The sequence below is a fragment of the Nycticebus coucang genome, chromosome 8, assembly GCF_027406575.1.
Source record: "Nycticebus coucang isolate mNycCou1 chromosome 8, mNycCou1.pri, whole genome shotgun sequence".
NCBI lineage: Eukaryota > Metazoa > Chordata > Mammalia > Primates > Lorisidae > Nycticebus > Nycticebus coucang.
The window spans coordinates 52,365,462-52,389,147 of NC_069787.1; the positions used below are offsets into that span (position 1 = coordinate 52,365,462).

The 23,686-nt window shown below is 41.3% G+C and overlaps 1 protein-coding gene across 3 annotated transcripts in view; it reads left to right on the forward strand.

The window, feature by feature from the left end:
* Positions 1-23,686, forward strand: part of ARHGEF3 (Rho guanine nucleotide exchange factor 3) — a 323,685-nt gene that overhangs the window by 158,587 nt on the left and 141,412 nt on the right. For all 3 annotated transcript variants that reach the window (XM_053598926.1, XM_053598925.1, XM_053598927.1), the window contains one exon: positions 9,430-9,492. In XM_053598926.1, the coding sequence (XP_053454901.1) occupies positions 9,430-9,492 (63 nt within the window). The remainder of the gene's footprint in view (positions 1-9,429; positions 9,493-23,686) is intronic.

Here is a 23,686-nt window from a genome sequence, read left to right on the forward strand (position 1 = left end):
GAATGTCCTGATTTACAGGGCAGCTTGGCAAGTACAGCCCTTTCTCTTTCATTTTTCATCTCTGCTTTGTGCAGCCAATTGCTCTGAGGAGTAAATGTTCCAGACACCAGTGACTAAAGGGAAGCCTTGTTCTGCCTATGGTTAAAGGCCTACCTGTTGGCATTTGGGAACTGCTTGTGAATCTGTGGGGTGTTGCAGCTGATATTACCAGCACAGGGGGCATTTGTAGGTAGAGAAGGCAGGAACAGAAACCAAGTACGAATGAAGTACTGAGAACTCTCCTTGTAATTTCAGGTTCTCAGTACTAGTGTGGATGATAAACAGTCTGAATTTGAATTTGTAGTTGGACAGTCTAAGTTGATTGGTTACCTGGAGTAATTTTCTAGAAATTAAGAAATTATTTGGACAGTCCTTAAACTCCATACATATAGATAATATTTTTGTCGATAATGGTTTCAAACTATTTCATGAGTGAAGAATTTTAATAAGTAGGAGTTTATTGTAGGGTTAAAAAAAATTAGCAAATAAAAGAGGGCCAGGGAAGCTCTAGTGATAATAGTGTGTTATAAACCAAGGACTTTGATGTACCCAATTTGGTGCACCTAAGAGCCAGTAGGTAAAAATATAAAAGTTATTATAGTAATTTAGAAGGCCTAGCAAGAAGTGCTCTGGTTAATTTGATTTCGTGCTTCTTGTCACATCCCATTGTTGAACATCTTTGTGATAGGAATCCCTTCTTTCACCTGAGATCAATGCCCATAATAAGGATTTTTTTTTTCTGGGACAGTCTTTCTAGAAAATGTACTTGCTAGTCCTCTGCCCTGGACAAAGTTTCTGTCTTTTCTCCTGTTCTTCTGGTCTTACGTAGTTTAGAGAGACAAGTGATCTGAAAATGTTTGTTGAATGACAGAATGAGTCCTGCTGCTGATAACGACTAGGGCAGACATGCACTGGCAGGCTGGGTGCAGCTCCTTGCTCCTCCCGTTTCCTTAGTTGAACATTTTTTTTCTTTCTCATGGGAGAGGAAGACCTTTCTTTGGCAAATACTATCTCATCTCTGCTTCCAAACAAGCTAAGGGCCAGGCATTCTGTGGCTAAAATCATAATAGGGATTTTTCCTAGTCTACCAAAATCAAGTTAATGAGTAGACTTCTAGACACTTTAAGTCAGTGGTTCTCAACCTTCCTAATGCCGTGATCCTTTTTTTTGTGTGTGTGTGTGTGATTTTTGGCTGGGGCTGGGTTTGAAGCTGCCACCTCTGGCATATGGGGCTGGCGCCCTACCCCTTTGAGCCACAGGCGCCGCCCCCGTGATCCTTTAATACAGTTCCTGTGGGTCGCGACCCACAGGTTGAGAACCGCTGCTTTAAGTATATTCTTCATGATTTTTCCCTGCACTCACTTGCTGTTACTGTTGCTACTACTACTGTTAGTTCATATGTGAGTAGTTACTGAGTGCCAGGCTTTGTGCTGAGCCCTTTACCTACATCGAACTATTTAACTTCCACAACATTAGTGGGGTACTATTAGTATTCCATTTTATAGATGAGGAAACTGAGGTTCAAAGAGGTGAAGTGACATGCTTTAGATTCCACAACAAACATATGGCATAACTAAGATAAAAACTCACCCTGTCTGACTTTAGAGCCTCACACATCTTCAAACTACAGTTAATGGCATCCGAGCGCAGAATTACGTATTATGTTAGCCAAAATTTATTTGCCCAAAGTTCAGAAAGTATCATGATTTCTGAGATCTCTGCCTCTGAGCACATTGAATAGAGTTTAGGAAAATGGACCAGGGTTCCTGGATCCTAGAAAAGGAAGGATGTTTTAAAAAGGGAAAAGAAAAAATAATGTATTAAAAATGGAATAGGGGTTCCCTCTCTCAATTCTCCTGCTCATTCTTGGAGGTACAGACCAGAAAAAAAAGCAAAATATAGATCCTCTCCCTGCTCAAACTTGAGTTTAACAAGTCAAGTTCCAGCTAAAGGCAAGTACAAGAACACAAAATCCTTTTGCTAATCTCTCCCCGAAGAAGACGCAGATGAAAGGCAAGGCTTCAAAGCCTCTGAAACCACCAAAGCTGTTTGCCAGAAAAGAGATAAATCAAAAAGGTTTGAGATCTGGTTTAAATTTAATAATTACAAACAACTAATCAGGGACTCTTTGCTGCCAAGTCAGGAGCTGTACTCTCTCTATCGATGTGTTTTTGCTACTCTGGTCACCTGGTTATTAAATAGAAAAGCCCTGTGATTAAATAACAGGGTGGTTCTGACACTAATCAATTCAATCTTGGCCATTTAAAATTAAGTTAGGCTTGCATTTGTCTTTGTCCTTGCAAAAAAAGCGGGAACGGCACACTGCAAACGTGACTGAAGGTATTCAGAGAGCACCTATAGATAGCCCTGTGAGACCTCCGTAGTGGGAAGAGTCTGACAGCATCTCAGGTCTCCTTTTTATCCTGCAGATCCCCCATCTCTGACATTCTCCCTGCCTGCTTCTCAACGTCAGTAACAGCAAAACAATTATGCCAGCAATAACAATAGTAGTAATAGTAATTCTGGTAATAATGATAGTAGCAATAATAATTACCATTGGAAAAAAAAATCTCTTGCCATACACCTGGCCCTATTCTAAGTATTTTATGTCCTTTAATCCTTGAAGTAACTCCGTGATGGAGAAACCAAAGCTTATAGAAGTGTTTTGCAGATGCTGATATATCCCACACACCTATAATCTGCCTGGCATGTAGTAGATCCTCAATAGATATCTAGTGAGTGAATGGTGGAATGAAGAAGTCACTTGCCAAAGTCACACCCAAGTAGCAAAAAGTGGAACTGGATTTTGACTCAGGCTGTCTCATCTACACTCTTAATTTCCTTGAGGTATATACTAAGTATCTTGTGAGCCTTTTTATAGTGTTTTGAAACACATGTTGTATTAAATAAATATTTAAATGTGTTTTACATCATTATTATATATGAATTTAAAAGAAACACACATATCTTTAAACAATGTAAAAGGAGAAATAGCACTGGATGGCAGAAAGATCAGTGGTTTGGCAATCACGCTAGTATCAAGACAATCCCTCTCCAAGGCTGAGCATGGTGGCTCATGCCTGTAGTCCTAGCACTCTGGTAGGCCGAGGCAGATGAATTGCCTGAGCTCAGCCTGAGCAAGAGTGAGACCCAGTCTCTAAAAAAAAAAAGCTGGGTGTTGTGGTGGGCGCCTGTGGTCCCAGCTACCCAGGAGGCTGAGGTAAAAGCATTGCTTGAGCCCAAGAGTTTGAGGTTCCTGTGAGCTGTGATGATGCCATGGCACTCTACCCAGGGTGACAGAGTAGGTCTCTCCCGTCTGCCTTCATGCTCCTGTCCTGAAACTGTCTCAAAAAAAAGAAAGAAAATCCCTTTCCAGCACTCACTAACTTCATGACCTTGAGGAAGTTACTGCACCTTCCTGAGCTTCAGTGTCCCTCTCTGTAAGATGAACACAACAATGCTTACTTAAGCTGGGTTAAGGAGCCCCTTAAATGGAACAGTCCATTAAACTGGGAGCACAGCACTTGGCTCCTAGTGGTACCCAGTTCTGGCATCTGTGTCTCTTCACTTGCATGTTGGTTATTCAAAATGGCAAAGGAGTTTCTGCCAGAACAGCAGAAAAAGCAGTTTGTTCATGGGTCATTTATTGATGAGATTAGTTATCTGCCTGGTGGTATCAGAAGATAGCCAGTCTTAAAAGGAGATAGCCGGGGCAGCACCTGTGGCTCAGTGGGTAGGGCACCGGCCTCATGTACTGAGGGTGGCAGGTTCGAACCCAGCCCTGGCCAAACTGCAACAAAAAAAATAGCTGGGTGTTGTGGCGGGTGCCCATAGTCCCAGCTACTCAGGAGGCTGAGGCAAGAGAATTGCCTAAGCCGAGGAGTTGGAGGTTGCTGTGAGCTGTGACACCATGGTACTCTACCGAGGGGGATAAACCGAAACTCTGTCTCAAAAAAAAAAAAAAGGAGATAGCCACAGAGTAGCCTGGCCGGAAACAATATGCACTGTGAAAAGTGGGTCGAAAGCTTCAAGTGCTGACTTGAGGATTAAGGAGAGCAGGGTGGAGTGATAGTAACCGGTGTCTTCCAGAGTTCACCTCATTTGTGCAGGGGTGCCCACACTTCCCTGAGACCTCACATCTGGCTGTGTGTACTACAGGGCCCTGTTCTGTTGCAGATTAACAAAGGGACCTGCTGGTTGGTTTTTGATTCAAGAAGCATGGGAAGGGTTTTCTAGCACTCAAACACATCTGGAAAGTCTCTCCATCAAATATGTAACCTGTGGGACTAAGGACTCAGATACTACACTCACGTCTGTCATTCTCACAAATTCTCCTTTGTAATTGCCTTTCCTCCCCACCCCCAGGTGGGTACGTAGGTGCTGAGACAAAGAGTTCAGGTACCCGTTAAGTTCATTTATGGTTTGCCTCTACTGGCTGTTCCCTTTCATCTAAGGTGTCATTGATCTTAGATTACTTGCTCTTCAAGCACAGAGACTGGGTCTCCATGCCATTGCTTAGGGCACTGCATGGGTAGACTAGATGGTCATGGATGTGCCTCACCCTCGAACAGATCTGTGCTTAGGGCAGTGCATGGGTAGACTAGATGGTCATGGGTGTACCTCACCCTTGAGCAGATCTGTGCTTAGGGCAGTGCATGGGTAGACTAGATGGTCATGGATGTACCTCACCCTTGAACAGATCTGACATTCCTTCTTGCAGGAGGAGTTGAAATGGCCAAAGTCCCACTTGGACCAATATCTAAACAACTGTGACTTCCTTTAACATGTCTGTGTAATCTAAGGAAAATAAATGTCCCCACTAGTAAAGAAAAAGCTCTTTCTTATTTGAAAAGCAAGAAAATGAGCTTGAACTGGCAGGTTTTAAGTCTCCAAGGAAATTTGAGGTAGAAGAATTTCAACCTTCAGTGACCTTCGCTTTTGAGGTTTTGATTTAGTTTTGGCGGCCAGGTGGTTAGGAGAAGGGAAGGGCGTCACCTCAAGAACACTGGCCTCTTTTACTCAGTCTTTCTTTTAGTCACCCATTCAGAAATTATTCACTGACCTACTGCTTGGCATAGGGCACTGGGGGTTCAAAGTTATGTGCTGAAATCAGAGCACACAGACTACCGCACAATTACTGGGTTCATCCAAGGTACTTTGTTTTCATGGTTGAAAGGGAAATAAATTTGACAAGAATAACAGGGTGGGTCCTCAGCTCCTCATATGGCTGGGAACCTGTCAGAGCAAATGTGTAAATGCACAGCTCACACACGGTATCCTTCCTGCCTAGGAGCTCCCCCAGGTCACCAATCAGTGGTTACTGATGCAGAGGAAGAAAAATGGCAGGGACTTGGCTTGGGCCCTAGTCTAACTAATGGTAGGCAATGGTAGCTCTTAAAACTACAAAAGACCACAAAATTGATTTGGTCTAGACAGTGTTCTGTGGTCTTCAAGGTCAGTAGAATAAAAGTTTCAAAGGTTGTTTCCTCCCATATTACTCATGCTCAACACCTTCTTAGATCTTCTCTGTGCAGATATGATGTGCCATCCAAGACTCCGGCATAGGAAGGCAAGGTGGGGAAGCCCATAGCTTGGAGCAGGACATATCTAGGCACTTGCTGGTCTAAAACCTTGGAAAAAACCCTACCACTCTCTGAATCTCCATCTCCTCCTCTGTAGAATGGAGTAATTATAGTTCCTACCTAGCTCATGAGTAGGTATGAGGATGGAATGAGATCATTCTATAAGGATTTAACTCTGAGACTGACTTGTAGTGAGTCAGGCTAACTCTGCCACTACCATCAGTCTGATTATTACCATAGTGAATTGCTTTGACGAAGTTCAAAATGAGTGTGGTGTCTGCTGCATCCTCTGCTTTCCAAGATGCTCATCTGTCCATATCTCCATGGATTATTTCCAACTGGTGATTCCTTCCATGAGCTATGCTGTAGATAACTGGCATGAGCTCAGCTTCCCAATATTTTTGAAATTCCAGTTCCTGTGTGTGGCTCTTCCACCTGCAAGCTCTTCATCCCCAGGGTTGACTGAGCAGGCCTGGCTGGTGGGATGGGTCCCCATGGGTCCCCTGTACTGTTTCCTCTTGTTCCTCTCTGAAGTAGCTGGTGAAGAGGACAAACTTCTCAATGGAAAGAAGACCCAGGGCATCATCAACAACAACAAAATCAAGAAATACTATTTTGGGGAAAGCTGACTGTGTTCAGATATTGTACCAGGCTCTGACAGATCGAGTCTTGCCTCCACGGGCTTCTATTTTATGAAAAGGTCAACCCCAAACCAGAAAACAATTAAATAAAATTATCTTTCTAAAATGGGTCCCCCCTGCTAGTCTCTTGTCTCACCACCTTGTCTGACTCATTCACAGCAGAGATCACAACATGTAATTATTTTGTTTTCTTTTTACTCCCTACCATTGGGCACTGAACATGCATTCAGTGCTGTATCCCGGGACACAGAATGGGGCTTTGCATGTCAAGTGCTCAGTGAACACAGAGTGAAGTTACAAATGATTAAGCAATGCTTTGTGAAATTTTTGATTCAAGCCCAGAGTTTAAATTTGCTTTTTGTTGCTAGCAGTGGTCAGTCACTACTGCATGTAATGGAAACTGAAAGGAAAATCTGCTTCTATAATGCAAGCAGCTTTTATTTTGTAAGATGTGTGGGTTTCTTAAGGAGATCATTCTATCTCAGATTAACTGGCTGTGGCTTAATTAAAAAGGCCACTAGAACACATTTGTCTTCTGAACTTGACACTTGGGGCATGTGGAAGTGTCTGGCAGGAACTGGGATAGGGGAGCTGGGTAGGGTGTTGAGTTGGCCTGTGAGGAGGCTGCTTGCCTGTGAGGAGAACTCTTACTATCCCCTTTCCTTCACCAGCGTGGCATCTAGGGCTAACAGGTTACTATCAATATGTCAGTTGACCGAGTTGTTGAGCCCTAGGAATAGAACTGTAATACCTTAAAGTTCTGTTATCTGACAATACCAAGTAGTGGCAGACAGCTGTGTAACTTGTGGTCTGGGGAACATATAACAGGGTCTAGCATTTACTGTGAACATACCATGTGCCAGGCCTTGTCACACATCATCTGTGGTCATCAAAGCAGCTGGACCCGGTAGGCATTATTTCCACTCTATGGATCACATCCCAGAGCCGTAACCTCATGGCCCCTCCCAAGATCCCAGGTATGATACTGTAGCCTCTTAAGGCAAGAGAAGCTGAGCTCAGGAAGTGCATGGTTTACTCTAGGCAGCGGGACACCTGGACAGCTGTCCCCACTCCACACCTGAGCATGTGTGCATTCTCTCACATGCTGTGCCATGTGGTTCTTTTCCACACAGTGGCCCAAGCAGACCTACCAGACATTCTGGATGGCAAGTGAGACATTATGAATTTGCCACACATACTTTAAACTGTGTAGGTAAAGGGTTTTGCCCTAAGAAATAGAATCCTGGATTCAGAGTGTTACACTAAAGCCATGTGACTTTAAGCAAATTGCTTATCTCACCTGACCTCAGTTTATCTGTAGAACGAGAAACCCCTTATTTTACTGGCTTCAGAAGGTCACTATATAAACGTAAGCCAGTGGACACTACACTTCGTTTCAGTGACACTACAGTGCTCTTTTTAATTGTTCCCAGATGGTGAATCAATTAAGAGTGGGGTCGCTGTACAAACACGAAGCATCCTCAGGAGTAGCAAGTGTGCCTAGAGGGATTATCGGACCCACCCCCAAAGACCCTGAGTAGAATATCTGACTTCTTAAAAATTACTTGGGGAGTTTATTAGTGCAGATTCCTGGGTACCATCCCAAGAATGGCTGATTAAACATCCCTAAGGATGGCTCCTGGCATCAGTATCTCTAAATCATTCTTCAGGCAATTCTGCTGCGCGTGCCACCACTGCTTCCATGGAAAAATAGAGAGAACTAGAGCTCTGCTGCTCTGGATAGAACGCTGTTCAACTTTGGGAGTTTAAATATCTAGGTATTTGCCCATGCAAAAAGAGGTCCCCTCCCCCTCTTTGTCTGGCAAATTCTTATTCTTCCTTTAGGCCTATTCAACAGCCTCATTCTCTCGGAGGACCTCTCCCACTGGGCTTCTAGAGTCCCCCAACCCATGTTTAGAGCATCTGCTGTGTACCTGGTTCTCTGCCAAGGTCTAAAATTCATTACTATATTTGTTCCTTTCCCTTTGAGAATAGACAATAATGCTGTTACCGCCACCTTGGAGTTGAGAAAGGGTTAAGAAAAGTGAAGTGACTTTCTCTGAGCTATTTGGCTCTTAACTGCATTATAGCTAATCCTAACAGGTCTGTCTCTGCTGCGTGAATGTGAGTTCCTTGGGAGTTGCTGACCTTGGCATTTCTGGGAACACACACACAGGGCTGGGCACACAGGAAATGCTCAAGAAACTTTGTCGAAATGAAGAAATTACAGAACAATTATAGTAATATGAATGAAAACAGCTTTGGTTGCTTTCCAGTCTCTGCCTTTGTTCAAGCTCAGGGTGTAGGTAGAGGAAGAGGAGGTAGACTTCTCCAGGAGTTAAAGACTCCAGATGTGACTCTCCTATAACCTCATGCCAGTGATTCTGGTCTTTTGGTGACTTGCAGACTTGGCAAGTCACAGACTAGGCACTCAAGAAACACTTGACTGGTTGGTTAAGCTAAGGGTGCAGAAGAGAAGTGAATATATCTTTGATAAGCTTTATTCTGGTTTATAGATTAAACTTTTTATAGAAAGGAAAAAACATTTTTCCAAATCTAACTTGGCAAACCGCCTTTGTCAAAACTTTATAAATTCATTTCAAATACAATCGATTATCTTTAGTTCAATAATGACTTTTCTGAATATTGGTTTTCTGGGTATAAAATAGGAAGATTGGAGAAGATGTCTGAGTTTCTTTCCAGCATTGTGGTTCTGTGATTGCATTAGGATCTTGGATGAGGTTTAGAACAAATTTAAATTACCCAAGTACAAAGCAGTTCTAAAAGTAGAAGATCTCCAAGGGAATTAGATTTTCTTTCCAGTCTAATCTCTTCTTCCAAGTAAGTTAGAATCTGAACTTTGTATCTAAATTTCTCCACCTTGATAAATGGCAACATTTAGAAAAAAAGGAAACACAGAAAGACAAGAACTATCGTCACAGGAATAGAAATAATAATATAAACCAGTTATCCTAGAGCTTAATAGTTCCTCATAATTTCTCGGGCTTCCTTAGAACTGTTCATTTACATACCCTGGTCAAAGGTTTTGAGTGACATGGTGAAGATGGTAAGGATTGCATGTGCTATTTTATTGCTTTTCTTCTTTCCTTAATTAAAGTCATGCTCCCTGTTCACATTTGAACTTCATTTTATCTTTTGTTTTGCAGCGAAAACGGAAGCAGAGCGCCCAAGATGAAGATGCTGTTAGCCTTTGCAGTCTCGACATAAGTGTAAGTATAATTCTTTCTACTTCCTTACATCTGTGAATGTTGTTTGTTAATATGCTATATTTCTGAAGTGGGCTTCTGGGATTTGACTCTGGAAGTTGTGACTTGGGGAAAATTAAAAAAAAAATTCATTTCACTGGAGAAAGCTATGTGGCCAACTTAAACTTGCAAGCTGAGTTATTTATCGCTTCTGTCTTTTCTCTCATAAAATGAGTTATGAACTCGGTGCATCTGGGTAGAAAATAGATAAGTCTTGCTGTGCTGTTTTAGAGGCTAATTCAAGAAGATCTTTGTCCCCCTTTGAGGGGGGAAGTTAGTGGGTTGGCCTGACTCAGGCAGCTGGATGCCCCAAGGCCAGAAGGAAACTCCAGCAGCAGTAGAGGGAGTGCCTTTGGGTTCAGTTTGAATCAAAATTCTATACTTAATTTGTGTGACACCTTTCTGCACCATTTCCTCATCTGGAAAACAGAGAGAAAAGACTTAACACAATTTTTATGAGGGCCAAATAAGGCAATAAAAGTGAGAATACCAAGCACATTGCCTGGTACATAATAGGCAACCAAAAACTTTAGCTTCATTGTATTTTTCTTTAAACAGAAATTTGCAAAAGATGCATGAGTGACTTGGTAGTGGAGTGCTGGTGATGGTAAAGGTAAAAAGCTTCCTTGAATTTTTCAGGCCCTGTCCATAGATGCTCACTTTCAGCCGCTTTCTTTTCCTGGCTTCCTTTCTCCCCACTAACGAGACTGGGGAGCCTACCTGGGTCTATGACATCCTCATTATCCAGGAGTTGGATGTGGGGTGGGAATTTAGACCTTCCCTGGACTCATCCTGTCTATCCATCTCTTATAATTCCCTAAGATTTAAGCCCTGTGCTTTGTGCATCCATCTAATATTAGGCCCTGGTCGCTCTACTCTGCAGAAACTTCAAAAGTTATTCTCATGAGATGACAAGGCTTCGTGGTAGGAGTTAAGAACCTAGTCATGATCTTGGCTCTACCTGTAACTGTAAACAATGGATCCTTGGGCAAGTCACTTTCCCAATCTGGGCCTCAGTTTCGTCATTTGTTTAAAAAAAAAAAAAAGTTTTGGAACCAGATCTCAAACCATTGTGAAAATGTGGAAGTCGTTAAATATGGATTATTAGGTAGTCATCTGATGACATTTATTTACCAGTGTAAGCAGCGCCTTTTTAGTTATTTTTAATGATTGCAGATTTTTATGTGATGCAAACAACCACGACAGAATGAGCCTGAGCTGGCATCTAATTAATGTACTTGAGTGACTTTATTTCACCATATGGTGTTTGTCTGTTCCCAGAAGGATGGAATTAGGCCAAGCTTACAAGGTTGCCACGGTGACAGGACAAAAAGATGATGTTCTTCTCAGTGTTACTTTACTCATTGAGTATTTTGTTATTGACAAGTGAAGTCTTGGAACTTCCTTTATCAGCAATCAGATTTTTTGTACTTGAATTTCTTAAATTTTGTGGAAATCTGTTTTTTAGAATCTAAAGACTGTTAGCATTTTCAGAGCCCCTAGCCATCATGTACTCCATGTACGCCAAAGTAAGGGGTTACTTTGCAAATGAAGTAGAAACCCAGGCAGGTGTAGTAACCCATGCAAGACTTTAACTCAGGTCATTTCTAAGATCATGCCTCACCTAACATTTTTCCTCAACTATATATTGACATTTATCTCCAGATTTTGTTGTTGTTGTTGTTATCAAACAATCACTAAGTTCTCTTATATTAGAGGATAATTTACAATTGGGAGTTGTGATTTGGTCTTTCTCTTCACTGGCATCAATGGCCTTCCCATCCCATCAAGGTCATTTAAGTCTCAGAAGATGGAAAATTTGACTTCTTTTCTCCCAGTGCAGCCCTGGATGATGTTTTTCCCTTTCTTTAACTGTCTCATGTATCACGTTTTGTGTCAGTAAGAGACTTTTTTAGAAGAGAAACCTGTCTCATTACCACGAGGAGGGCTATGCTTAGAGATTGGTTCTGGAAGAACACATTTCTGGTTGATCTGGCATTTTTCCTGAATCTTGGCAAAGAGATTTTTCAGAACCTGGGCTGAGTTTCCTCCATTTATTGCTACATAGTATTACAATAATTATAGAATTAGAAGGACTCTAGAAGCTGTCGGAGAGACATGAAACCGCCTGGTTTGCAGGCTCCACTGACCATGAAAGCCACGTGGAGACACAGGAGGTGTAACAAATCTAGATGTGCTCATAGGGCAGTGTGACTAATTTTAAGTACCTGCAGCAGACACTCGGGAGAGATGAGTTGAATTGAATTAAGTGGTAGGTAGGGCCACACATGGAAAGATGTTTTGCCATAAAGGCAACAATGGCTACATGAACATCTGAGTCCAGTAAATTGTTCTAACAAACAAATGGGTTTGTGGGCTACCCAAAGGGATTTTATCTCTGTGCTTTTTTAAATAGTGATGTCCAGTAGCATCCTGGTCTCTTAACAAACTGCCAGCTTCACTGAAGATTTGTTCTGAGTCTGCTTCTGTGTGTAGTGGAAAAGTATCTGAGAGGGAAAAATAAAAATGGTGGGTTCTAATGGATGACTCATACCAGAGGATGTGAGGGTTTGGGAAAGTAATATGAGTAACTCTCAATTTTGATTCCATTATTGAGTGGAAAGACAGTCATCCCATGTGTGCTTTGAACAAGAAATTGCTAGATGAGGGGATGGGGTCTTCTAGTCAAACTTCAGTTGAGTCCCAGTCCAGTGTTGGGTATCCAGTGAGCTCTTTCTAAATACTGTTGATTGATGGGCTTGTTATATATTTATGTTTATTCTTCCACATACTTTTACATTTATTTTGAAAATATATTTTTATTTCAACAGCTTTAGGGGGTACAAAGGGTTTTCTGACACATGGAGGAACTGTGTAGTGTGAAGTCAGGGCATTTAGTGTAATCCTCTACATTGTACCTGAGAGATAATTTTTGATTCCTTACTAACCCCACCGCCACCATCTCCACTTCTGAGTCTCCAAAGTCCATGGTACCACTCTGTATGACCATGTATACCCATCATGATAGATGAGTTAAAAAAAAGAAAAAAAGAAAGAAAATCAATGAGATCCCTGAATGTGTACCCTAATTAAAAGAAATTTATTGTGACATAAAGTTGGGAAATATTAACACAGATGAAATCTCTCTTTGAGTAAAAAGTAAGTGCCATACAGAACCCTTCATTGTGCCTGAGTGGAGATAACACCAAACATTCCCACTGACTTCTTGCTTTGTTTTAAAGCCTTGGATGATGATTTTGTTAGGTTGCCTGAGGGGAGTGTTCCTACTGAGCCCCTCTCCAAGCTCCAATGGAACTTGGACTTAAGTGAAAAAATAGGAGTTAGTAAGCTAAGAAGAAAGCATATTCTTACAGACGGGAATCCTCAATTGTTTTTTGAGGGGTGGAGGGGATGTATCACTGACTCTTTTGATAATCTGGTGATAGCTCTGGGTTCCAGGAAATTTTACAAGATAGATGTGTGATCTTAGGAGGTTCATGGACCCTGGCCAAGATCCCATATTTAAGAATTGGAAGGGCCTTAAAGTCTGGTGATGGGTGACGTATCTCCACATATTAATAAGTGTTCTCCCACCCTCCACCCCCAGCACTTAGTGAGAAATGAATTTGGACAGGAGAATCACTGCTAGTTGAGGATATAATTGGTCTCTATTATTTCCCACCACTTCACCCAATCCCCTGGCTGAGCCCCCAGCTTCCTGGCAGGATAGAACACAAACTATTCCAGAGGAAAAATAAAAAGCAACGTACACTTTTGAAAACAACCTGCAGAGTGCAGAAGGCTCTCAGCAGCCGCCTACGAATCTCCTCTCACGTCAGAGGATACGAGTGGGATGGCTTCAGAGAGCTCGCTTCCCCCACAGAATTTAGATTTTCTAGTTTAAATTCTGATGTGTAAGAGATGCCCGAGTGGTGGGCTGTGACCTTCCCCCCCACTCCCAAAAGACTCTTGGTGGGAGAGGCAGGTGTGTTCCCAGGGAGAGAACAGCTCAGCACCAGACCTTTGCTCAACGAGCTCTGGGCAGACATAAAAATAGTCTCCAGTAAAAAAAAAAAAAAAAATAGTCTCCAGTGATAAGAAAATGTATTAGGTGAAAAGGAATATATGCAGAAAAATTGGAAAATGTGAATAATAAAGTTCAGCAATCACACCTTGAAGCAGTAGCCACGTTTTCATGTATTTCCTTCTTAGTTATACACACACGTTTAACATATTTTTATTATGAAATATTTCAGACATATAAAAGGGCATAAAGAATATAAAACCCCACATAGCTACAATGTCACTGAAGAAATATGTCTTTAGCAGTAAAGCCAAAGGCTCTTGCAAAATTCTCACTCTGCGGAATTAGAAGTTTGTTTCTGCCTGCCTTGACTATATACTTGCTAAGTTCATATATCTTTAAATAGTATATATGTACCTTTAGCCAACTTTTGAAATTCGTATAAGTTCATACAGTTTTTTTAAGATTGGGATCATAGCAGAAATTAATTTATTCCTCTAGTTTGCAGTCACTATGTTGACTGAAATATAGTAACCATATCCTGAAACAGTCTTCAAGAACATTATTTTTGAATAATAATACTTTGTCAAATGGATGCACCAAATTTATTCAATCCATCCTTTATTGGGCGTTTAAAGAAGTTCTAATGTACTGTAATAATAACGCTGATGGGCATCCAAGAATATCTTTGTGTAATCTCTTTTATCAGTAGGATAAAGTATGAGATATGAAATTCCTGACTAAACATTTTTTAAAGGGTATACATTTTTTTTTGAGCCTGTGAACAGATTTATACCCCTTCTGGCAGTGAGAGATGAAAGTTAACTTTAGAGGCACTGGGAGTCTTGTAGGGAACCTCACGGGTTGGGGGGATTGTTTTCAGGTTTCTCTGGCCCCTCTCTCTTCCGCTACATTTGCTTATCCCCTGCCCTTTAGGGGAGCCCCTCGCAGGGCCCAGGCTCCTCTCTTGGCTGGTGGTGGTGGGGTGGGTGGGCAGCCTTTCTATGCTTGCAGTGCTTCCCCACAGAGCACGTGGCTGGACCGTGACTGGGGTAGGACAGGATTGGAGTTCACATTCCTCCTGCATTTTCTTTGCCAATTTGCAACCACCAAGATGAGCCTTATTTAAGCTCCTGGCAAGGACTACTTGGGAAGTGCGTGCTCACACCTCTCAGTGCTCTTGAGATCCATGTGTTATTGTTATAACATCTTTTCTGTCCCCTTTGAGATGTCTACACAGAAGTCCACATGGCAACTGCTCGACTCTTACCCTTTCTTTCTCTTCCAAGGAGAGTAGTTGAGGAAAAGCTGAGCTGTAGTTGGCCGACAGCAGAGTAGCCTTTTCTGGAGCTCACGAACATGATCACAGACCCTCCTTGCTTGGCTGCTTAGCACTATTCAGCATCTCTGAGGTTCCCTTTACTGGCCTCCTGCCTGTTTCTAATCTGTCCTCCACACATCAGCCTGGGTCACATGTATTGCCAAGTATGACTCTAGTCTGGTCATGCCTGCCTTCAGGTCCCCAAACTCTTTGCCGGGCTTCCAAAGCTTAGCACCATCCAGCCCCCTGCCCACCTCCCCACCTTCCTCCCAAGCCTCTCTCTTCCACCTTTTCCATATTCAGGCCAGCACGGCTAGTTGTCTTCCTGTTTCTGAAACTTGTCATGCTCCATCTTGCCACCAGGCCTTTGCACGTGTTATTCCCCCCTGTCTGGAATACACGCTGTTCCTCCTCCTCCCACCTTCCACTTGGCTCAGGCCCACTTATCCATCATATCCAGCTCCTTCTAAGAGGCTCCCAGACTTGCCAGATTCTTTTATATTCCTCCCTCCAGCCATTCCCTCCCACCACCACCACCACTGCCTACCCACCTACCCAACCCACCTGCTGCCATCCCAGGCCTGTGTCCCTGCCCTAGTTTTTAGCACTCAGCACTGAGATGTCTGCTTTCTTGTCACCCTTCATAGCCAGCAGTGGGCTTTTCACAGGGAGGGCTTGTGTTATACGTAGCACAAGGCCCAGCCCACAGTAGATGCTCAATAAACATTGAACAAAGTTAGACTTAAAGTCTTTTCTATTGTATGAATGACTGAAAGGAAAAGGACAAATTTTTTTTTTTTTTTGAGACAGAGTCTCCCTATGTCGCCCTGGGTAGAGTGCTGTAGCCAGCTCTCAGCAAACTCAAACTCTGGGCTTAAGCGATTCTCTTGCCTCAGCCTCCCAAGTAGCTGGGACTACAGGCGCCTGCCACAACGCCCACTATTTTTTGATTGTAGTTGTCATTGTTGTTTGGCAGGCCTGGGCTGGATTCCAACCCTCTAGCTCCAGTGTATGTGGCTGGTGCCCTAACCACTGAGCTACAGGTACCAAGCCTGGGACAGATAAATATTAAAATATCAATAGCGTTTCCAAAAAAAAAAAAAAATGAGAAGGGAGGGAGGAAGGGAGATAGAATTCTTAAAATCTAAGGCAAAAGATGAAATGAACATATTTATACCAGATGTGTTATGTTAAAAAATCTCTTGGACTCTGATCACTCAGGGCTACAGCAAGCTATTCCTGAATTTATTACAATATATGGTATAGTTATGATCTGTTTACAGGTTCACTAATAGCTGTGAACTCCTTCAAAGCAAATATGTAATGTCTATCATGGATGCTTCATAAATACATCTGGGAGGGATGACTGAGTGAATGAGGGAAGGAAGGAGTTTCAGCCTTGGTTACTCAGAGGAGTATTTCTGAGATGCTCAGTCTTATTTTTCCTAGCATGGGTTTTCTGGGGGTAAATATTAATCAGAATTTCTAGGAAGAAAGGGCCAAATAGCTGGAGTTCCTCATTATGTAGATTGATAATGGGACATTTAGCTAGTCTTACTGGAAACTGGCTCTGAGGTTTATAATAGGCATCTCCAAATTTCTACTACCTGTGCATTATATTTATTTACCTTGTTAAGTGGACACCAAAAGCAGCACAATAATTGATACAGAAGAAGGGTAAAAAATCTTTCCCCTCGCCATCAAGCTAACTGGTATTTCATCGCTAGGAAATGTTAAACAGACACAGAATAGGAGTGGGATTATCTTATCTCTGCTCAGCAGAGTCCAGATAATTTTAAAAGATATAATTTCTGTGGTTTTGTTTCTCTTGGTCTGTCCTGGAACTCGCTAACTGGGGAGATTATTAGCCTTGCACTCTTTGGTGTGAGTTCTTGATGAATTACGTGGCAGAGTTTAATAATGCTCTTATCACCGAGGAGACCAGGCTTGTTGCTGAGATTGGGTCTTCATTAGCACATACTTATATTTAACCTGTTAGCATTTTTCTCTGTTTGGGATTTATGATCTATCCTTGCTGCCTGTGAAAATGTTTGGGCCTAAGGTAGTGGAGACCCTATGTTCGGTCTAAAGGTTATTCTGATGCTGCCACCTCTGGTGACAAATTTGCTCATTGTTAACATAGACACGTTGCATCTTGCCTTTGGCCTAATTGATTAGGCAGTGGGTGATAATAATTGCTGTCATCTTTTCTCTTTGACCCACCTCTTCAAAAGCACCATTGCTTGGGATTACAAACTAATACAGCCTTTTTGGAGAGAAGTGTGGAGAATCCTCAAAGATCTAAAAGTAGACTTTCTATTTGATCCTGCAATCCCATTACCAGGTATCTACCCAGAAGGACAAAAATCATTTTACCACAAAGACATTTGCACCAGAATGTTTATTGCAGCTCAATTTACAATTGCCAAGTTGTAGAAGCAACCTAAGTGCCCATCAACCCATGAATGGACCAACAAACTGTGGTCTACGTATACCATGGAATACTATTCAGCCATTAAAGAAAGATGGATTCTTTACAGCTTTTACATTGTCCTGGATGGAGTTGAAATACATCCTTCTTAGTAAAGTATCACAAGAATGGAAAAATCAATATCCAATGTACTCCATACTAATATGAAACCAACATATAAATAATTACATGCTCGTATGAACAATAAAATACAGATATAGCCTAGTACAGGGTAGAGGGAAGTGGGAGTGGGGAGGGAGAGAGGGGAAAGACAACTGGCGGGAGGGAGGGCATGAGACAGGATGTCACCAGTGTGCACATTGTGAGGGTGTTTAACACGCCCCCTGGGTGAGGGGCTCTTTTACAACTGGAACATTACCCTGGAGGTGAGAACAATGTAGCCTAAACATTTTTACCCTCATATTAATTTGAAAATAGAAGAAAAGGAAAGGAAAAGAAAAAAAATTTTTTTTCTAATAAAGAAATAGAAAAAAAAAAAAAAGAAAGAAAGAAAGAAAGAAAGAAAAGCACCATGACAAAGAAATTCCAAGGAGCTGCAAAACAAACTCTCTGAAGCTGATGATGTAACCAAGTATAAGTCATAATATTCATCTTTTCCATCACCCCTTCAAAGGTATTGATGGGGCCCAAGTAGAATGAGGGCTCTTGTGCCCCAGATCACCTGTTTGTTAGAGTTACAAGCCTAGAGACTCAACCTTGCTCTGTACCTCAGTTTCCCCACCTAAAAACAGACATTGTGACAGCGCCCTGTCTTATTGTTGAGAGGGTTAAAATAAATTACTTCATGCAAGGCACTTGGTACCTGACTCATCATGAGGACAAAAAATACTCACTGTAGTTACTATTGATTTCATTATACAAAAATCAACATTGCTGTTAAGGTTGAAGGCCTTTGCTGTTGGCACAAGTATTCCGTAAATAGAACTGATCATGAAATTTAAAAAACAAAACAATGTATTGAGAAGCATATACAAATATTTTTAGTTCCCCAAACTAGAAACTGGAAAGATCACAAATGCCCAAATTACGTAGAGACTTGTAGCTATATTACAGAATATAAGTGTAAAATGCAATTAGAGAATGCATACTGTTGGTGTGAATGCCAATGCTGTAGAAAGACAGCCTTCAGCCTTCAGGGATAAGCTTACTCCTGCAATGTTAAGAAATGAGGGCAAGAAACAGACTACACCGCACGGGGTGGCGTGTAGCAAAGTTCCTTATTCGGGGGTCTGATTTTATACATATGAGGTCTGACAATTAACTTCGAGAGCTCATCCTTGAAAAAGTACAACATACCTCATTGCTGGGTATCACTATGGTCACCTTCAAAGTACTCCCCCTGGGAAACTGCACTGTCGCCGGTGCCTACTCCACCCTTCACAGCAATTTGGGAACTCTTTTTCTGGAATGGCCATCAAAGCTGTTGTAAATATCTTCCTTCCAATAGTTCCTTTATTTTAGGGTAAAGAAAAAAGTCATTGCTGGACCAGATTAGGTGAGTAGGGAGGGTGTTCCAATACAGTTATTTGTTTACTAGCTAAAAACTCCCTCAGTGCTGTGTGAGCTGGGGCATTGTTGTAATGCAACAGCCATGTGTTTCTCATGCCAAGATTTTCATTTAAAACTTCTGTTTTGGTTCGGTGCCTATAGCTCAGTGGCTAGAGCTCTAGCCACATACACCAGAGCTGGTGGGTTCGAATCCAGTCCAGACCAACTACAACCAAAAAATAGCCAGGCATTGTGGTGGGCACCTGTAGTCCCACTACTTGGGAGGCTGAGGCAAGAGAATCACTTAAGCCCAAGAATTTGAGGTTGCTGTGAGCTGTGATGCCACAGCACTCTACCGAGGGCAACATAGTGAGACTCTGTCTCAAGAAAAAAAATCAAAACTCTTTTCTATTTCTTTCCTTATCAATGTTTACTTGGGTCTGTTATGCTTCTCCCAGTCATCTGATGATTTTGATGCAAATTTGATGAATGTTTTCATTAGTTCTGCTCACTACTGGCCACCCTGACCTCTCTTTATCTGTGATGCTTTCTCTCCCATCAAAAAAAAAATCTATCCATTTGTACACTATCATTTTCTTCATGGCATTAGCCTATGAACTTGGATGAAAACATCTCTGATTCCACTTCCACTCTTGCAAGTTTAACAAGAAATTTATGAATGTTTATTCATTGTTCTAATTCAGGCTTCAACATTCTCGCAATGGCCACACAATAACACACAACAGTAATGAATGCCATTTGGCAAGACATGACCACATGTCAACACAGACACAGCTGTGAGACACCGAAATACTAAGGTTATGAAGCCTCACCAAGCTGTCTGTACAGTGCTGCCAACGGAAGTGCACAGTGGCAAGTTCACAAACTTAATTGTCAGACCTTGTGTGTGTTATGCTTCTATATGTTTACATATATTTGTCTACATAGGGAAGGAAGAATGGAGGAATATACACTGTATTCTGGATAGTGCTTAGATTGGAATGGAATTCCAGGGATGAGGAAATTAAGTTCCAGGGGTTCTTAACCTATGACATCTTGTGAAACTCGTGAATACCTCACCCCCCCCACCAAAACCTGTTTGTACATAGTATGTGCTTAAAGTAAAATACCTAAGGTTATATATAGCAAACCAACTATATTGAAATATAAAAATATTTTAAAAGCAAATGCATGGTAAGGCTACATATACGCCTCTTAACAAATGAATTAGGAACAAGATCTGGTAATAAGTCTAATAACTACTAGACCTTCAATGAGATGATAAGAATAAATAATATTTTAAAATACCTGCACCCCTTACACTGTCATTTGAAAATATAGCGATTTCTGTGTTGACAGTCACAAGTCTGAGAATGCTTCTATGATCTTTCCTCCATTCATACTGGAAGGAAATGCTAAATTTCAATTTTTGCTGAAAATAAAGATATGTATTTTTTTCTGTCCAAGCTCTAAGATGCCCTGAATTTTACATACTGACCCCTTAGGGGTCTGAGGATTCTATACTAGATTAAGAAGTCTTGCTTAAGACACTCAATCTCTTATGACAAGCTTTTGTATTATATTACTTTTGTAATACAAATGATTGAAAAAAAAAATACAAGTATAATACATTTTGACCTGTTGCTATATGAGGTTGTTAGTGTTAGTAAAGGAGAAAATATAAAATATTATGTAAAAGTTGTATTTAGGATGATCTTATAATAGCCCTTAAATCAGTTCTCAACACTTGGTGTTTAGATTTTTCTTTGAGACCAGCTTAGCTGGCCAACCCTTTGCATTGCTTTATGAAATAGATGACTTACATCCCAAATATTTTAGTGTAAGATCTTTTCTGTTTATTCTGCTATTTAAAAAAATTTTAGGGGCTGATTACAGCACCAGCCACATGCACCAAGGGTGGTTGTTTCAAACCTGGCCCAGGCCAGCTAAGCAACAATGACAACTGCAACAACAACAAAAAAATAGCTGGATGTTGTGGCAGGCGCCTGTAGTCCCAGCTACTTGGGAGGCTGAGGCAAGAGAATTGCTTAAGCCCAAGAGTTGGAGGTTGCTGTGAGCTATGACGCCACAGAACTCTACTGAGGGCGACATCGTGAGACTCAGTCTCAAAATGAATAAATCAATAAAATTAAATAAATAAATAAAATAAAAAAATTTTAGGGTATAAAAATGTTCTTATATTTCAGAAATGAATACCGAAGTATTTAACAGTAGAGTGTCACGATATCTGCCATTTACTTTTGAATACTTTAGCATAAAATATCAAGTGAATATTTTAAAGAGAAACATGGGCTCGCCACCTGTGGCTCAGCAGCTAGGGCGCCAGCCACATACACTGGATTCGAATCCAGCTCAGGCCTGCCAAACAACAATGACAACTACAACCAAAAAGTAGCCTGGTGTTGTGGCGGGTACCTGTAGTCCCAGCTACTTGGGAGGCTGAGGCAAGAGAATCGCTTACGCCCAAGAGTTAGAGGTTGCTGTGAGCTATGATACCGATGGCACTCTACCAGGGCAACATATTGAGACTGTGTCCAAAAAAAAAGTAAAATGATTTTATTTTTAACAATACAAGTAGTGCTGAATACATTCTCATTCTTTAAAAAAATCAAACTTGAAATCTGGATGCGGTTGCTCATGCATGTAATCCTAGCACTCTGGGGGACCAAGGTGGGAGCATTGCATGAGCTCAGGATTTCAAGACCAGCCTGAGCATAAGCAGGACCCCCATCTCTACCAAAAATAGAAAAATTAGCTAGGTGTTGTGGTGGGCACCTATAGTCCCAGCTACCTGGGAGGCTGAGGCAGGACAATCATTTGAACCCAGGAGTTTGATGTTGCTGTGAGCTAGGCTGATGCCACGGCACTCTAACTTGGGTAAGAGAATGAGACTTTGTCTCAAAAAAAAAATCAAACTTCAAAGGCTATGTTAACCAGTTTGATGAAAACAGTTCAAATTGTATATTTGCAATCGTTGTACCCCATGATTGCATTAATGTACACAGCTATGATTTAATAAAAAAAAAAAAATCAGAGATAGATCTAATGGTGGCTGCACCATGTCCTGCTCTCACTGACCTCTTCAGGAATCATCCTGGTTGTCAGTTACGTGTCTTCTTTCAAGTATTTAGACACAGGTAGATAGATATATAGAGATATAAAAATCAGTTTGCAATGGCTTTTAAGGACATGAGTTGTCATTTTTATTTTACTGTGAAACTTGCTTCCCTCCCCCCCCTTTTAAATAGACTTTTTAAGAGCAGCTTTAGCTTCATAGCAAAATTGAACAGAAAGTACAGAGTGTCCCCAGAAACCCCCTGAGTCTACACGTACTTCACCTCCACCATCATCAACATCCCCCTCTGAGAGCCACATCTGGTACAATCCATGAACCTCCATTGATGCATCATTTTTTCATCCAAAGTTCACAAAGTTCCTAGTTTACATTATATTCTTTGGGTTTGGACAATGTATAATGACATGCAGCTACCATTTTAGTACCATACAGAGTAGTTTCACTGCCTTAAATATCTTCTGTTCCACCTTTTTATCCCTCTTTCCCCCACTAACCTCTGGCAATGACTAATCTTTTTTCTGTCTTTGTAGTTTTGCTTTTTTAAGATGGCCGTATCGCTGGAATCGTATAATATTTACCCTTTTCAGATTGGCTTTGTCACTTAATAATAATGTGTATTTAAGGTTCCTCCATGTAATTTTGTGGCTTGATAATTTACTACCTTTTTATCACTGAAAAATATTCTATTTTAAGGATGTAATACAGTTTATTTATCTAATCACCTCATGAAAGCTATGTCTCGTTCTTTTTAACTACTGCTTATTGCATAAAACAAATGAGTGTAGTTTATTTTTAACACTATTCTACACTGAGGAGCATTTTTCTTGGGTTCAATATTTCCCAGTTATAAACAATGATCATCTTCATACTCCAGAGCAAGTAGTAAGGTAGATGCAAAAAAATGCTTGTTGACATTTTCTCTTTTTTTTAAATTAAATTAAAAAAAAAAATTTTTTTTTTCGAGACAAAGTCTCACTATGTCTCCCTGGGTAGAGTGCCCTGGTGTCATCATAACTCACAGCAACCTCAAACTCTTGGGCTCAAGTGAACCTCTTGCCTCAGCCTCCCAAGTTGCTGGAACTACAGGCAGCTAGTGTCTTCTGGTATTTTTTTGTTGTTGTTGGTTGTTTGTTTTATGAGACAGAGCCTCAAGTGTCACCCTGGGTAGACTGTCGTGGCCACAGCTCACAGCAAGTGAGCTGGGACTACAGGTGCTCGCCACAACTCCTGGCTATTTTTTGGTTGTAGTTATTGTTGTTTGGCAGGCCCAGGCTGAATTCAAACCTGCCAGCTGTGATGTGTGTGGCTGGCACTTTAGCCACTTGAGCTACAGGCGCTGAGCCAGTGTTTTCTGTTTTTAATAGAGACAAGGGTCTCACTCTTGTTCAGGCTGGACTCCAACTCCTAAGCTCAAACAATCTGCCAGCCTCGGCCTCCCAGAGTGCTAGGATTACAGACATGAGCTATCACTGCACCAGCCAACATTTTCTAACTTTAATGTTAATGTCAATCATGTTAGATTTCCATTTTTTGTGATCTACTTTTTGTATGCTATTTTGTATTGTTTTTACTTATGGATACCAAAGAAAAGCAAATAAACATGAATCAAACTGATACCAAATGCAGATCTGAACAGGCTGTGAAAGTTAGTGGGGAGAAAAAGTAATCCTGTCTCTGTTATGTGTGCCTCATTTAAATGCATATATAAGTTGAAGAGCAGATATATAAGTTTAAGAG